The following is a 14,920-nucleotide window of genomic DNA, read 5'->3' on the forward strand; positions in this document are numbered from 1 at the left end:
TCAAAACAATGAAATCCTTCATTGGCCAACCCTGCTTGGTAAACACTACTCCAAAAATGATTTCCAATGTTAACCAAGTGAAGCTCAATAAACACTGCAAACTCTGTAAAATCCTTTGGAGACTGAGTGAACTCAATAAGAACTAAATTTCCTTTGCTGACCTTGCTAGCTTTGTAGAAACTAATCTCTACCACAGAAGCGTTCAGCACTCGAGTGAGCTCGGTAGAGACTGTCTTCATAGTGTAACCTCTAGAAATGCTCTCTAGACTTTGTAATTTTCTTTGCTAACCTTCTTAGCTCGGTAGACTCTAATTGATAACTGATATGACATTTGTGTAACATCAAAGACAACACACAATTGAATAACTATATCCAACAAGGGGACACTTATGTTTTAATAGAAAGGCATTTTTTGGAAAGTGCCTACATCTATTGCTTTTATAATCAACAATTTTCTTATGTTCTTGGTGTTAATAAATAAAAGGAAGTACATTTTACATTCTCTTTTGTACAAAATTTCAATTGTTTGGATGTTGATCTTTTTTGTAATAAAATTTTCATGGTATTGTGTAAATGTTAGTGAATCGGCAAATCACCATTGAGCTAATGTTAGCCATCAAGCGTAATTCTTGATCATTCTTGTTAGCAATTGAAGTTGGTTTTATGAGGTTTGAAAGTCATTTGGTGCATTTTTTTTCATAACTTTCTTCATTTCAAAGTTTGAATACATCTTTATTCTAAAATCCAAATTATATCTTACAAGAGAGCTACCCCTCAAAATGTAGAGGAAGGTCATATATCAAAGGCCTATCCAACTATTGGAGAAGTTGATTGTCTGCACACATTTCTATTGGGATAAATCATACTTTTCATAGTGACATATCTATTTGCCAACAAATTTTTGGTGACTTTGTTGGGGAACCAAACAAGAAAGATTAACAATCGCCTATGATGAAGCAAGATAGTGCTACCACATGAGAACATGTTTCTAGTTGTCCAACCAAATCTTCAATTTCAAGACACCTACGAAGACATTATTTTAGATATGAACACTTTAGTGTGAAGGTGTAGATGAAGTACTCTGGAATATCATTAGGTGAATTGTGTTCTAGAAGAAGAAGAAGAATTTGGGGAAATCTTGTGAAGAGCTCCTAATGGTAAAAATGTTGTGGTCATTGAGAGAATAGTTTTTATTCCAAGAAGGAACAGGAAAAATCTTGGTCACATTCAAGATCAAGAAAATAATAATTAGTAAGATGGTTGATAAAAGGTACCTTCCTTGGAATGAAGGTTGGTGACTCTATTTTAAAGATTGAATATTGGCAACTCTAGCTGAAAGAGTGAATTTAAAGTCATGGTTTGGTACAAAGGAAAACTTGAAAATGATAGCGATACTAATAGTGATGATGACTATTTTGCTAATCCAAAGAGGTAGACTCTTGATGAACCCATACATATTTACTTCAAACTCTACAAAAGATAGATGAAGAAGGTAAAGATAATCAATTTTTCTCTCACAAACCAATGTCATTTTCAAAAAGAAGCTCTACATATGAGCATATTGAAGACTTCATTGAAATGTATGATTCATGTGAATCATAGTTGAATGTTGTTGATCATGAAAGTAGTTCAATGCTTCCACTAGTTTCTTAATAAAATCATACTTCTAGTGATTCTGATCAAATTTAGCTTTTGAAAAGATTCTATAGTAATCAAAGTTTTGATGGTACCAAACTACACCCTTCATTTCTTTAAAAATTATAGGAAATTGAACAAGAAGATGAAGGGAAAATTTATTTTCTTGCTAATGGAATACCTTGTGAGAAGAATATTGAAAGAGATTTATCAGAAGATGCATGCCTAGAAGAGGATCAAGAAAAGGTAAGTGAAAATGGAAAATAAATGTGTATCGAGCCTTGTGATAGACATTAAAAATATCTTGAGGAGGTAATAGAAGTCATTCATGAATCTAAAAATAGGGATCCCCATGAAGAGGCATCAAAATCTTTACATACATGCTTGCATCTAGAGTTTGAAAAGAATGATAAAGAAAGAGTGTCAAAAGATGAATCATATGTGATCACTATTACAAAAAGGTGTCTTGATGCTTCAGATGATGACTTCCTTTGTGAAGAAGATCTTCCCAATCCTCTATCACTAGTTGTCAATGAGGAGACAAATGTTGAAAAAATTCAAGGTATGAACTCATGTATTTATTCTTCTAACATGTTGCTAAGCAATTGAACTCATGATAATCTTGTCAAAGTCAAGAAAAATAATCTTCCATTACTGCTGCTTCAAATTATAGATCTTGGCATTGAGCATTAATCTCTAGATATGAGCAATACCAATATCAAGAATAAGCCAATCTTGGAAAGGATCCATTCTATGTCTATGAGTACAGATATTGAAGATCATCTCAAGAAATGTGATCAGGAAAGTGTAAGTGTTGATGAACTTGAGGAGGTTTAGGATAATGCCAAAGCTATTTGAGATTCTATCTTGATCAAGGTCCTAATGCTTTGGGAAGTGACTCCCTTTTGTAAGCCCTCTCAAGTTGTTGATCATGATTATGATTCATCATTTATAGAGGTACATACATCCAAAGAGGCATTCATTCCTCAGGGTACTATACAAATTGAAAAGGATCATGTTGTAGATAATGGCACAAAGACCTTAGATCAATTGGCAAAGGGATTAAAAGTTCATGTGTTATGTTCAAATCAAGAAATCCTACTCAACCAACAATCAAAGTGCAAAGAGGGGGATCTCATCCTAGGTTCACATTATCATGAATTGTGAATAACACAAGTTAAATAAAAGAAAGACGTAACTTCAAATCTAGAGCATTGCTCAAGATTTTCAATAAGGACCATGGTAATTGTAGAAGAAAACCTTTATATATTAGAGAAGAGCCAAGGGCTTCATGATGGTCGATCATGAGACATCAAAGCTGAGGGCTTTCTAGATGGAGAAAAATACTAGAATTGCATTGAAAAGCTTCATAATCTAATACTCTTTCAAATGAAATCACTAATGACATGTGACAAGAAGAAAATTTGATTCTAAAGTTAGAGATTTTTGATGAGGAATAGTTATTTGGATATACTATACCACATCCAAGGAAATGGAGCATGTTAGGAATCTAAAATTTGGAAACCAATGGAGAAAGCCTACATTTGACTTTACTAAAACTTGAGAGTTGTCACCTATTAGCTCACCATTCCATTTACTTTTCTCACATAGTCAACGGTATTGCATGAATCATTTGGAGCTAGAGCTATTAGAGGTAGGGGTTTCGTACCATGTACATATGTTAGTTAGAAGTATTTGTTGTGAGTTCTATTTTTGGTTTGTCTCCAATTTCTATTGCCATTTCCTTTGGTGTCCTCTAATCGACTATATAGCCCTTGTGATAAATCATTGCTCCTTCTTAATTCTGCATTCATTCAACTTCCTACACAATCATTCTCCCCATATAGAGCCAATTGTTACTTTGATGTTTTACCATACCCATAAAGTTAAATGAAGGTTAATTCGAAAACAAGTCTTGTTCTAAAATGCTAAAACCATTTCTCTCCCTAAACTAAAACTTTCTCTCTCAATCAACTCAAACTTTTCTCTCTCTACGAACTCAAACTTTTCTCTCTCCACCAATCTGAACCTTTAGAATGAAGTTGAAATAAACAAGTTCACTTTTCTCACACTCTCTCCATGAACTCTGACTTTCTCTCTCCATTAACCTTAACTTTTAGAAAGAATTTGGAGTTTGAATTTTAACTTGGTTCAAATGCTTAGCCTAACCTTAATTGTTTTCTCTAATCTTAACCCATACCTTCCAAGAATCCAAATCCCAACTTTGAATAACTATCATGTGAAAAGTGTAGGCATGGCATGTTTGACAACCTGTTCATATCTGAGAGGTGAATGCCATGAATAAATATTAAATTTGAAAATACTGATTTTTTGGTGATGATGCATGATATTGTAGAAGAATGGAAAGTACACCCACAATAATCTCCTCACCTACTTCAAAATGAAATGTTTTGATTAGAGCATAGAAATCCATCAAAGTAGTAATAGGAGGGAGAATTTTTTATATGTTCTAGTCATATACAAAGAATAAGAAAGTAAGGAAGGAATATAAGAGGGTCCGATAAAGGCCTGACTTGAACTACAATCGATGCGCATAATGTATATCTTGTTGGGAGAGATGAATAGAACTATCTATATTACCACCTGGGCTATGGAGTTGTGTCTTTCTACTAAGTATGTGATGTTTTTGTCATAGTATTTGTGAAAGGTTGTCTCAATAGTATTTCTTAAAACCATCCTTTCTACCGTGCTTGATAATATACACAAAATATCTACATCATATAAGTTGCTCAATAGGAGATGATCTCTTTCAAAATATGCATGGATTGTGTAACTACAATGAAGACATGCTAATTATATCAAAAATTACCTCAATGAGACAATTGGGCCAAAAAAATCATCATACATGCATAGATTACAATTGGATGTTTTGAACATTCAAATTTCAAGGATGATAGTACGAAAGCATACATGCTCTCTCTCTGGCATTGTGGTTAGGAATCATCTATAAGATATAGTTGTAGATCATTAATGTATAAGGTCTACAAAGAAAAATACCTCGATGAAAATCATGGCACAAAACATTTAGTATGGGATCCTATATGATGCATCATTTTGTTTGATCAAATGCCTCAAAGAACTGGCCATCTCATGGGCATTAAGTATGGAGAACATGAGGACAATCATTTGACCAAAGTGAAGATAGAAAGTGTTGGTAAAGCATAATGCAAGTAAACTAATTAAAAAGGTGTCTGTGGGTTTCAATTTGAAATTTGGAATCATCAACAAAAACAATCTAAGCTATTCGATAGTATTCCATGATGAGCAACTCATCTCAAGAAGTGAGTTGAATTAATTACTAGTTGCACATATAATCCTTTATCCATGAAGAATAAGGGCATTTCAAGAAAAATTTATGATGGGACATTTTAGAAGCTACAGTATATAGACAATATAGAAGGAATTGATATGTTTAATAAATCGCCCAAACCAAAGTTTTGAAAATGTGGATAGTGAGAGTATGTATAAATTTCAAAAAAAATCTTACTAACCTCTCCTAACCATGCTGTGGAATTGAAATACCGCTAAGGGCCCATTTGGTTGCTAGAATATTTAGGAATTGGGATCTAAAATCCCTTATTTGGGATTCTAGAACTTGAAATCCATATTATGGTTTCTAGGATTTATTTAGGGACTATTGGATTGAAACCCAAAAATTATTTGATATTCATAATATATAAAAGTTACAGTGAGAAAGGGGATTTACATCTCCAATTTGTTCAAGGTCATGTTCATGATGATTCCAACTCCACACATGATGAAAATGTCAATGCTAAGTTCAAAACAAAAATTCAAGAAAAAGTTAAAAGAAATATGAAACAAATTAGATATGTGTGATACTAGTTGTTCTATTAATCCAAACATATGAGTAGGTGTATCAATAGCCAAAAATTTCATTTAATCTAATGTTCAGTCAGAAGCTCTAGGGGAGAATGAAGAGAGATAAAATGTTCACCATTCCCATTCAAAGAAGAATGATAGTAAGGAGAGACTGGAGAAGGACACTGGTAAGGAAAATGAGGGTAAAGATCTTGTTGCTAAGGACAATAGCCTGAGTAAAGAGGAAAAAGAGGAGGATGGAGAAGCGGGATATTAACACTAATATCTAGATCAATACAATTAACATTGCTATTGATCCTGATATTAGTGCTAATGATGAAGGTAGGAAAGTGTCTCACGAAGGGAAATTATCCTTCCTTCATACTGTTAAGCTTAAAGTTGAGGCTTCCCTTCAAGGCGATTCTTAGCTTTACAATGAGATCATTGTACTCAAGAAAAAAGTGGGGATTATGCAGAAAGAGCTGGACTATGAACATTCCATGAGAGCTCAGTTGGAAATACAAATTGGAAACATCCTTGAAAAGCTCAAGTAATATGAGAAGGAGCCCCATTACTTAATAAAGGAAAGTGGGCAAAGAATGGAACAAGTTACATCCAATTTATGTGTAGCGGTGACCAATCTAGGCAAGAAGAGAGACGAGGAGATAATGTATCTAGATAATGTTGGGATGGGGATTCTAGGAGGACCTAAGTAAGAAATCTAGGTAGACCATGAGAAAAAAGGTCACTTAGGCTCTTGAGGCTCCTACATTATCTTCGGCTGAAATTATCCAGAGTACGATAGAAGCAGGCAAAGTGGTGGGGAATATCATCAAAGAATTGTTGTAGGTGCTGGTTGTGGGTGTTGGTTTCTATTCTATGTGGTTTATCAAATTTTTCTTTTTGTTTTCCAACTTGTTTAACACTCTAGGTTCCAGGTCCTTGTAAAAACTGGTTGCTTTTATTTGGTTTAAACTTGTGGTTTCAGGTCCCTGTAAAACTTGATTTTTTGTGTTGGTTTTATCTTTTCTTTAGGTTTCAGATCCTTGTAAAACCTAGTGGTGGTTAATGTTTATCTCTAGTTTCTTTAAAGGCTTTCAGGTCCCTTCAAAACTTGTTTTTATCGTAATCCAAAGCAATAACCAATTTTTTAGTTATAATCGTTGGAGGACTCTAAATCAATGGCCTAAATTCTTTTTCAGGCCAAACTTTTAAAAGGATGCCAAGTTTTAAAGAAAATTCAAAAAGTAAACACACATGTTCCCAATCAAATGTATTGTGGGCCTAAGCGAGAAAGGATAAGAAGTTTTGTGGAAAGTCGCTGGAATAGAGATGCATTTCGAATATACATACTTTACGTGTAACCTAACTTAATTTTTTACCAAATATTGGCTATTATGACATTGATCAATATAAGAATTAGAAATTATAAGTGAATATATATGATTTACTGCATGGAAAAATATATTGCACTAATGAAATCATCACTAATTTATGCTTCTCTATTATTATTGGGGATTGGCCTAAGCATGAGACCCAATTTTTGTAAAGTGTAGGTGACATGGCCACCCAAAAGTGAAAAATAATTATCTAGTTGGAAAATATTAGTCATTAAGGTTATCCTTGCAGACGATATAACTAAATCATACATGCTGACTCTTTGGCATTGTGGTTAGGAATCATCTAGTAGATATAGTTGCAGATCATGAATGTACAGGGCCTCCAAAGGCAAATTTCTCTATGAAAATCATGGCATAAAACATTTAGTATGGGATTGTATATAATGCATCAATTTTTTTGACCTAATGCCTCAAGGCATTCACCATCTCATCGGCATCAAGTATCAAGAACATGAGGACAATCATTCAACCAAACTAAAGCTAGGAAGTGTTCATAAAGCATAATGGAAGTAAATTAATTTACAAAATGTCTATGGGTTTCAATTTGAAATTTGGAATCATGGAAAAAAAAATTTAAGCTATTTGATAGTATTACATGATGAGTGACTCATCTCAAGTAGTGAGTTGAATTAATCACAAGTTGTGGATATAATCCTTGATCTGTGAAGAGTATGGGCATTTTCAAAGAAAAATATATGATGAGACATTTTAGAAGCTACGGTATATAGATAGCAGACAAGGCATCAATATGTTTGATAAAATGCCCAAATCCAAGCTTTGAAAATGTGGCTAGCAAGTGTATGTACAAATTCAAAAAAAATAGGCTTGCTAACCTCTTCCAACCATGTTGTGGAACTCAAATGTCACTAAGGGAATCACAATATACAAATCAATTTTGGGTGTGTAGTCAAATAAGTTTGAAGTGCACTAAGTCTAAAGCAATGGATCAAAACTTATGAAATCCTAACAACGACCCAAGGAAGGTAGGTAATGTTAATAAATGTCTTTATTTAATCATTGATGCTCGATCATCAATTAATGATGTGATGATGATGAAATAGAAGGCCCATTACAAATGTGCGAACATTGATTATTTTAGCATTCCTTGTGACAGAAGGACACCACTAAATATTTCCTTATCAAAGATAAGTCATGCACTTATAGACACAATCCATCAAGTACAAAGGATGCTACATATGGTGATCTCAAATTGTGTGTGGATGGAAATTTGAGACCTTTCAAGGATGTTGAGCTATGAATATGTTATGATGCCATTCCACTTGTGAAGACACTTCAATATTATTGGTGAATGAAGACAAGGGCAATAGAAAAATAATAAGATGGAAAGCTGCTTCAAGGAAATCATTATTTTCGTCTTTTCATTGTGGTGGAAATTGACATGTGTCACTTATTGTAACTCATAAGTTAGGATTTGACTTTTATCTTGCTATAAGTTAAGGTTTTAACTTTCAATTTTTATAGGTTAGAGTTAGTGTGAAATGTATATCGAATTTCCAAACACAAACTTTTTGGGTAGTTAGGAACCGAGAGTTAGTTACAAAAGATAAGCCTATAAATATAAGACTTTGTCAATGTAATAAAGGACTTTTTAGATTTGGACATAGGGGACACTTATGTTTTGACAAAAAGGCATTTTTTGCAAAGTGCGTAGATCTATTGTTTTTGTAATCAGCAATTTTCTTATGTTCTTGGTGCTAAGAAATAAAATGAAGTACATTTTGGGTTCTCTTTTCTATAAAATTTGAACATTTTTAGTGTTGATTCTTGTTGTAATTAATGTTTTCATGCTATTGTACAAATGTTTTAGATTACGGTAAAAGTAGGTTTTGTAGGGACCCCGAAACGCTTTAACAAAAAGCAGAAAGATAAAGCATTACAACCCAAATAGGAAAAAGAAACCTACAACAAACTATAGAACAGTTTCAAAATCAAGTTTTACAGGGACCTAAAACCACTAGAAAAGTCCAAAAAAAAACTAACCCAGGTTTTACAGGGACCTAGAACCACAAATAGTCAAAACGATAAAAACCAAAAACCAAGACCAGATACCCCAACCAGAAACCAAACCAGACAGGAACTAAACTAGGGAACCCGACCCAGAGCCACTGTTGCAGCTCCAAGATCATTTTAGCAGCTTCCTTACCAATTGTTGTAGTCTCTTGAATGGTATTAGCAGCCGAAGTAGCAGCAACTTTCATTGCACTCTTCCTCAAGCTCTGCCTTGTTCTTTTGCTAGGACCCTCAGCCACAACTCCAAGATCATTTTAGCAGCTTCCTTACCAATTGTTGCAGTCTCTTGAATGGTATCAGCAGCCAAAGCAGCAGCAACTTTCATTGCACTCTTCCTCGAGCTCTGCCGTGTTCTTTTGCTATTGTACAAATGTTAGTGAACCATCAAATCACCATTGAGCTAATGCTAGCCTTCAACCATAGTTCTTGATGGTTCTTGTTAGCAATAGAAGTTGGTTTCAGGAGGCTTGAAAGTCATTTGATCCATTCAATTTCATAACTTTCTTCATATCTCTCAAAGTTTAAATACATCTTTATTTTAAAATCCAAACTATATCTTACGAGAGAGATGCCCCTCAAAAGGCAAAAAGATGTCATATATCAAAGGCCTATCCAACTATTGCAAAAGCCGATTTGCCGGACACAATTCCATTGGGAGAAATCATACTTTTGATAATGACAACGTTATTTACTAACTACATAATAATATAATGAATTAGCATTCTTATATTTATCCTTGTTTTTTTTAATGAATATATAATTTATCCCTCTAATTTAATTCTTTAAAATTGATTCTAGAATTAATTTTGAAAAATATATTATAATTTAAAAATGTTAAAAATATCTAAATTTATAAAATATTTCACTTATTCAATCATTGATAAATTAAAATTGTTTTTAGTCAATTGAATATTGATCTAATGTCTAAGTTCAAATATTCTATGTCCGAAGAAATCAAATCTTGATAAGTTTAAGGCTCCCACATTAAAATAAAAAAATTTAAAAAATGAAATGATCGTACTCTACCTGAATTTAACAAAATGGATACCAAAAAAATAGATTATATGAGTTTTTCTAACTACCAAATCATATATCAAAAATAGGGTTGCCGATAGTTTTGTAGGCACTTCAAATTTTCACCGCTTTCTTGTCGTCCGTTTTAAATTTTTTTTCCCTGCCTAATGAAAATTTCATATTTGCTAATATGTAACATCATAACATAATCATTGTTTGCTAAGAATTTGCGAGGACAACGGATTTAACAATTACGTTGACCTTTTACTCTTGTGAAATAATAAATACACGACTTGGCTCCAAGCTGCTGGTGTTTCAGTTGTACTGAAAATTCAAACACTAAGGCCTTGTATCGAGACGTCATAGTGAAATACAATGGAATTTTCATTGTAGGATTGTATGAAAAGCACAGAGTTTTTAAAATTACGACAAACCTCATTATAGGATTATATATATGAAAAGGAGAATTTTTTTAAAATTACAATCCGTTTTTTGGTAATTCGATATATCTTAGGTATTGCTAATTGAATTTCTGAATACATTTTATATGTGGACACAGAATATATCTAAAATCAAAGGGATTTGGCTCTCAGAAGGCGAATCTGAAATTCAACTGGAAGCAGACGATTTGGACTTAATGGACAAATCGTTAAGAGTTTTATATCTAGGAAGATCGGTCACAGTCAATGGAAAATGCATCTCATCGTTTGAAGAAGTAAGATTCTTCCACATGCACGGTTTTCCAGTAAATCTCTCCAATTTCATGCGAATAGCCTTTCTCCACGTCAGCTTAGATAAAAGAACTGATTTTTACAACGTAAGTCTATTATTATATCTCTTTGAATTTCTTTGTGAAAAGGACAAACTATATATTTCTACTTATCAAAATTGCTCTACAATGCCTCTTTTATTTACATGTAATTGATTAAAAAATCGAATGGTGCGCGCAGTTGTTAGAGTATTTTGACTTTCTGCAGCTCATCCCTCCAGTGAGACTAGAGCCAACAGAGTCTTTGCGTGTTCTAGAGCTGTGTGACTGTCCGAGTCTTAAAAGGTTGCCTGAAGAATTTGCCTTCCTGTCTTTCTTGGAAGAACTAGACGTAAGCAACTGTGTCAACTTGAGGGACCTCCCTGACGAGTTAGGCCATTGTAAGTACTTGTGCAAGCTGAAATTGACAGCCTGCTCAAGCATCAAAACACTACCGGAAACAATGGGTTATCTATCTTCTCTGGAAGAGGTGGATTGTTCAGATTGTTCTGATTTAGTGGGCCTTCCAGCCAGCTTCGGCCAACTCCGGTCTCTCTATTATCTGCAGTTAAGAGGATGCTCTCAGTTGGCTTCATTGCCTGAAAGCTTCGGGGACCTGTCTTGCTTGGAGGAGTTGGATCTAAGGTCTTGTAAAAAGCTGGAAAGCCTTCCAGATAGCTTCTACAAACTTCCTTCTCTATCTCACCTGCAATTGCGAAATTGTTCAGAGCTGAAAGCAAACATTTCATTGGTAGGAAACATTGGCAATGTATCTTCCATGGAAGAACTCGATCTGAGTGGGTGTGAGAATTTGAGCATTCTCCCAGATACCTTTAGCCAGCTGAAGTCCTTACGTATTCTGAAGCTGTGCTGCTCAAACCTCACGGAACTACCCGTAAGTATGGGCAACATGTCTTCACTGCAGCAGCTCTCTCTAATAAATTGTGAAAGATTAGCCAGCCTTCCCAACTCATTAAGTCAACTGAAGTCCTTGTACCGAATGCACTTGGAAGGTTGTTCCGAGATCACTGAAATTCCCCTGCCTTCATTAGAAGAGCTGGAAATGACGGGCTGTAGTAAATTGATAAAGCTTCCAGAGAACATTGAACAGCATCAGGGTTCCTTGCGTGTGCTCAAATTACACGGTTGCTCAACGCTGTATGAATTACCCCCAATGTTTGGCAAACTGCCTTCTCTGGAAGTTGTGGTTTTGAACGATTGTGAAAGTTTAAAAGCACTGCCACCCAGTTTTAGCCAACTTAAGTCTCTCCGTCATCTACGTTTGAGGGGTGCTTCGAAACTCACTTCCGAGAGCGTGGCAGCATTTCCCACATCACTGGAAACTCTAGATTTAAGTCAATGTTCAAGCTTAGAGAGACTTCCGGAAGGTTTTGCAAATTGTAAAAACATGACATTGCTGCTCCTGGACGGTTGTTCCAAACTGTCTGCTCTGCCTGATGACTTTCATAAGCTGAATTCGCTGAGATATCTGAGTATAGCAGGTTGCACACAACTTCAGGAACTTCCTCATCATTTCGATGAGTCGACATCCCTAGAAGCAATCAACGCATCGGGTTGCAGCGCATTGCGTGGTGAGGAAATGATTGCGCTTGCTCGAATGAAGCGGTTGATGTTCGCGGATATCAGGGAAAACCCAAAGCTGACTAAGCAGTGGAGATCAATTTACCTAGACGACTTGCTTGTAATGTGGTCGAAAACTGAACCAGAATCAACCATGTACGCAAATATGCTGTGGAGATTTCTAGGATATTATAGTGGAGTTGTATGGCTGACAATGTGTGATCCTGGTCCAGATGAGCACACTCCGGAGATACGGAGGAAAATATCTGAACTTCGCCAAGAAATGGAGAACATGGATTCCATTCGGATAGAATTAAGGCAGCCAGATGCCATCGCGGTGGACATGGATAACGAGGAAACTCTGCATAATCCAAATTTCACCTTAGCAGCTGCTCGTGCAATATTGGGGTTGTGGAAGTTGAGGGATCCTGAATTATTCAACACATTTGAAACGTTGCGGACTTTACTTGTACGGATTAACACTCCTGAAGAGGGCAAAATCGAGATGGAGGCCATACTACCTGCATTTATAACAAATGACCGGCGGTACGAAGATGATGACGACGTAGAGAGTTGGATAGATCCCAAGGGCGGCTTCACAAGAGTAGTCTCCCCTGTCCTCCATTTCGTGTCGGAAAGCCTTCGAAAAGGCACAGAAGGGAGCCACCAGTCCGCCAATTGACTTTCTTCTTCAAGAAAGGTATAAGATTTCCCCTCGGTAGAATTACAAGAAAATCCATTAGCTTTTAAACCTCTAATGCCCTCGTAAATTTAACCTTTTACATTTCTATTCTATAACTATAATCGTTTGTTTTTAGTGGACATAGATATAAGCATCTTAGATTCCAATATATTCATTAAACGTACAATAGATATAAGCATCTTAGATTCCAATATATTCATTGAACGTACATAGATATACTCGAATTCCTTCCACTTAAATAGTGATAAATTCATTTCTAGTTTGGGACAACTAAAGGCTCGCATTTTGGAATGCCTACTACCCAAACATTTTAAGTGGACTATTAAAAGCTTTTCCTTTCTAAAAATAAAATACAAGTTATTACAAGTGTCATGTAATAGCTTAGTATTTGTCTTGAATTAGCTTATTTTTATATAAATTTAATGATAATTTTATTGTATATTACTATAAGTATTAAATATATTATTTGTATATAATTAAAAATTAATAATCATACTCTAATTATAATCTGAAATATGAATTATTAATTATATTCTAATTTTAAATAAATATATTTCAATTGATAATAAATCTACTTAAATATTCATATGATATTTTTAAATAATTATAATTGTAATAATGATAGATATTTATCAAAAGTTATAAACAATTTAAATATAATAAAATAAAGGTTTTTTTTGTTCATAGTTAATTTAATATTTTTAATGTAATAAGTTAGAAATAGAAATAGGATGGGAAAATGAGAATAATAAAATTAAAATATGAAAAAATGACAAATTATTTTTATTTTAATAAGTAAATGTATTTCACATAGGAGCATGAAAAATGCAATTTGATTATTATATAATAATAATAACAAAGTAGATAAAATATTATGGCACTATGCATAAATGTCAGTCATATCCTTTAAAAATATCTTACATTCTAAAGAGGTGTGGGGAATCTATGTATAGGACCCCAGTGTTGTTAACCAATGAAATCACTCTAAATTATATTTCTTATTTTATAAATGTAGGAAATGTGCATGTATACTTTAAGAAATATTAATTGTATAACCATCTTTAAAAAATTGATTGTTATTGGTAGAAATAAGAAATAATAATCATTAGTTACAAAAAATTGATTAGCCTCATGGTAAGTACTAATAAAGATAGTCTTTTCATAGATTTTGAAGAAGAGATATAATTCTATTTCTTTGTTTTTTGAGGAGTTAATATTTTAATTTAATTGAAATTAAAATAATAAAAATTTATAGATGTAAAATATAATGTTTTCAATTTACCTTATTATTTTATATTATTAGTGTTTTGAGTGTATCATTATAGTTATGATTTTTTTTTAATTTGACAGAAGAATCAAGCTATGCAATCAGAAAGAAGAAGCTTACAAAAGATTTTTTTCATCACCTATATGGAAAATAACTTGCAATTATTTATTTTTCACTACAACTATTGCACATGCATTATATGTATATCATAATTGTGTTGTACTAATGTACATGCATTATATGTATATCATAATTGTGTTGTACTAATGTATTTGATAATTTTGATTAATATCCAAACTCCTACTTTCTTTTAAATTTGGATTGATATGTTGCATTTTGTAACTTATCATCAGTATGGAAGAAACAAACTGGATATATAGTTAATTGCACATACTTTATTATCTACTTTTGTAATGATGTTAATGTATAAGAAGATTTAAAGGTATCATTATTATTTAATAATGTTTTTATATATCTAAAAGTGATATAATTTTAAGTTGAAATAATCATTATTTATAGTTTAGTAAGCTCTGTCAAATGGTTTTTTACTTATTTGAATTTTAAATTTGAAATCTTATGATTTATATGCATGGATAATATGATATATATAATGAGATGTTATAAAATAATTTAGTTGAATAATCGATGGATGAATGAAAATTTATTTGTTTAAGTAAATTTTTAATCTAATATTTTTATCT

General features: G+C 33.4%; 1 protein-coding gene across 1 annotated transcript in view; it reads left to right on the top strand.

Annotated features, from left to right (window-relative positions):
* The window catches only part of LOC149557345 (uncharacterized), a 39,293-nt gene extending 24,872 nt beyond the window's left edge, over positions 1–14,421 (top strand). Inside the window, exons 6-8 of the mRNA XM_089830214.1 lie at positions 10,480–10,737; positions 10,871–12,949; positions 14,303–14,421. Coding sequence (XP_089686340.1) covers positions 10,480–10,737; positions 10,871–12,931 — 2,319 coding nt within the window. The 3' untranslated portion in view covers positions 12,932–12,949; positions 14,303–14,421. The remainder of the gene's footprint in view (positions 1–10,479; positions 10,738–10,870; positions 12,950–14,302) is intronic.
* Positions 14,422–14,920: the final 499 nt, after the last annotated feature.

Source organism: Cupressus sempervirens, chromosome 5, assembly GCF_028749045.1.
Source record: "Cupressus sempervirens isolate cs-2001-9-10 chromosome 5, ASM2874904v1, whole genome shotgun sequence".
Classification (NCBI taxonomy): domain Eukaryota; kingdom Viridiplantae; phylum Streptophyta; class Pinopsida; order Cupressales; family Cupressaceae; genus Cupressus; species Cupressus sempervirens.